The 1774-nt window shown below is 33.7% G+C and overlaps 1 protein-coding gene across 1 annotated transcript; it reads left to right on the top strand.

The window, feature by feature from the left end:
- The first annotated feature begins 351 nt into the window (after positions 1 to 351).
- On the top strand, positions 352 to 1103 carry LOC143562414 (uncharacterized). Its single transcript, XM_077050222.1, has 2 exons — positions 352 to 676; positions 814 to 1103. The coding sequence occupies exons 1-2, from the start codon at positions 352 to 354 to the stop codon at positions 1101 to 1103; spliced, it is 615 nt and encodes a 204-aa protein (XP_076906337.1).
- The last annotated feature ends 671 nt before the right edge of the window (positions 1104 to 1774 follow it).

The raw sequence follows: 1774 nt of genomic DNA, 5'->3' as shown, positions 1-1774 counted from the left end.
AGGCTTTAATTCTTGGCATAAAAAGGAAGACTTAAGGAACGTGTTGGTGAACTAAATAGTTTCCACAACAAGGCTGTTAAAAAATGTGAAGACTTGCAGAATCAAGATAAAGCTATCTGTTTTGCATTTGAAAAGAGGACTAGTAAGGAGAAAGCTGACTGTAGAATCTGATTGCATGCTACAATTATTGTTTCTATAGCTTTACTTAACGGCGCCTTATCATTCCGTGGCCATGATGAGTCCGAAAAGTCATATTACAAAGGGCATTTCTTGGAGTTGCTATAATTATTGGGTGAGATCAACAAATCAATTGGTAAAGATATATTACAAAATGCCCCAAAGAATAGCCAAATGACGTCTCTACAAATTCAAAAGGAGGTCATTAATTGTTTTGCTGAAGAAGTACTAAAACAAATTTTTGAAGAACTTGGTAATGATGTATTTTCTATATTAGTTGATGAGTCTAGGGATGTTTCTAAGAAGGAACAAATGGCTTTGGTGTTGAGATATGTGGATAAATCGGGACTTGTTAAAGAACGGTTTATTGGTTTAGTTCATGTCAAGGATACGACGACCTTATCTCTTAAACATGCTATTGATGAATTATTTGCTCGATATAGTTTGAGTTTAACTAAGGTTAGAGGTCAAGGATATGACGGTGCAAGCAATATGGCAGGTGAGTTTAATGGTAAAAAGTTTAATTTTGAAAGAAAATTCTTCTGCTTATTTTGTACATTGTTTTGCTCATCAACTTCAACTAGTTGTTGTGGGTCTTGCAAATAAACATGATCAAATTTGGAGATTTTTTTGAAGAGGTGTCGACTTTGACAAATGTGGTTTGTGCATCTTGCAAACAAATAGATATGATTCGGGAAAGTCAAAAAGAAAAATTGAAAGAAGCTATTGGTCTTGAAGAAGTTGAAACCGGGAGTGGTTTAAATCAAGAGCTTTCCATTGCAAGAGCCGGAGATACACGTTGGAGCTCTCATCATAAAAGACTAACCCGTTTGCTTCAATTGTATCCGTCGGTTATTGAAGTGCTTGAATATATTAGAAACCACGGTGACACTAATGTGAAGCAAAGACAAGCAAATGGAATTTGAAAATACATGAAGACATATGATTTTGCATATTATTTACACTTGATGAAGTATGTATTGGGGATTACTAATAATTTGTCTCAAAATCTTCAAAGAAAGGATCAAGATATAGTTAATGCAATGGAGATCGTTAAGGCAACTAAATAAGAACTACAAGCATATAGACTTAATGGATTTGATTCATTTTTGAAAGAGATAGCATCTTTTTGTGAAGAAAATGAGATTGAAATGGTCGACATGGATGATCAATATGTTGATCCGAAATATAAAAGAGAAAAAATGAGCATCACCAATCGTCATTATTATGAGTTTGAGAATTTCAACACAGTGTTAGATATGCAAATTCAAGAGTGGTAGCACATTACTGTCATTACAGGACCTTAACATCAAATAATGTAAAAAGAAAAATGTTTAAAAAAGAGAACTCGCAAAATTCTAATATTTAATACTTTGTAAATGTTAACGGTTTTCTTTATCCAACTATTATTTAATTATATGTGACTAAAGCTATATGTGACTAAAGCAACAGTGCAAGTGCAAGTGCTCATGCTCAATTGTTTAAAGCCCAACAAAATACAGTCTTGGAAAATTAATAGGCAATTGCATTGGTTGAAATGGGCTCTAACTAACCATTCCAAAAATGACATGGACAGATGTAGGAAGGGACGAAGGGT

Source organism: Bidens hawaiensis, unplaced genomic scaffold, assembly GCF_021521415.1.
Source record: "Bidens hawaiensis isolate Kalapana, Puna unplaced genomic scaffold, B.hawaiensis_p1.1 tig00021016_1, whole genome shotgun sequence".
In the NCBI taxonomy this organism is placed as follows: domain Eukaryota; kingdom Viridiplantae; phylum Streptophyta; class Magnoliopsida; order Asterales; family Asteraceae; genus Bidens; species Bidens hawaiensis.
This window is presented reverse-complemented; position numbering and strand designations above follow the sequence as displayed.

Excerpts from the sequence above, each read along its gene's own strand:
- LOC143562414 (XM_077050222.1), top strand. The coding sequence starts at position 352 with ATGACGTCTCTACAAATTCAAAAGGAGGTCATTAATTGTTTTGCTGAA. Across the intron at positions 677-813 it reads CGGTGCAAGCAATATGGCAG|AGGTGTCGACTTTGACAAAT; the intron begins GTGAGTTTAATG and ends ATTTTTTTGAAG.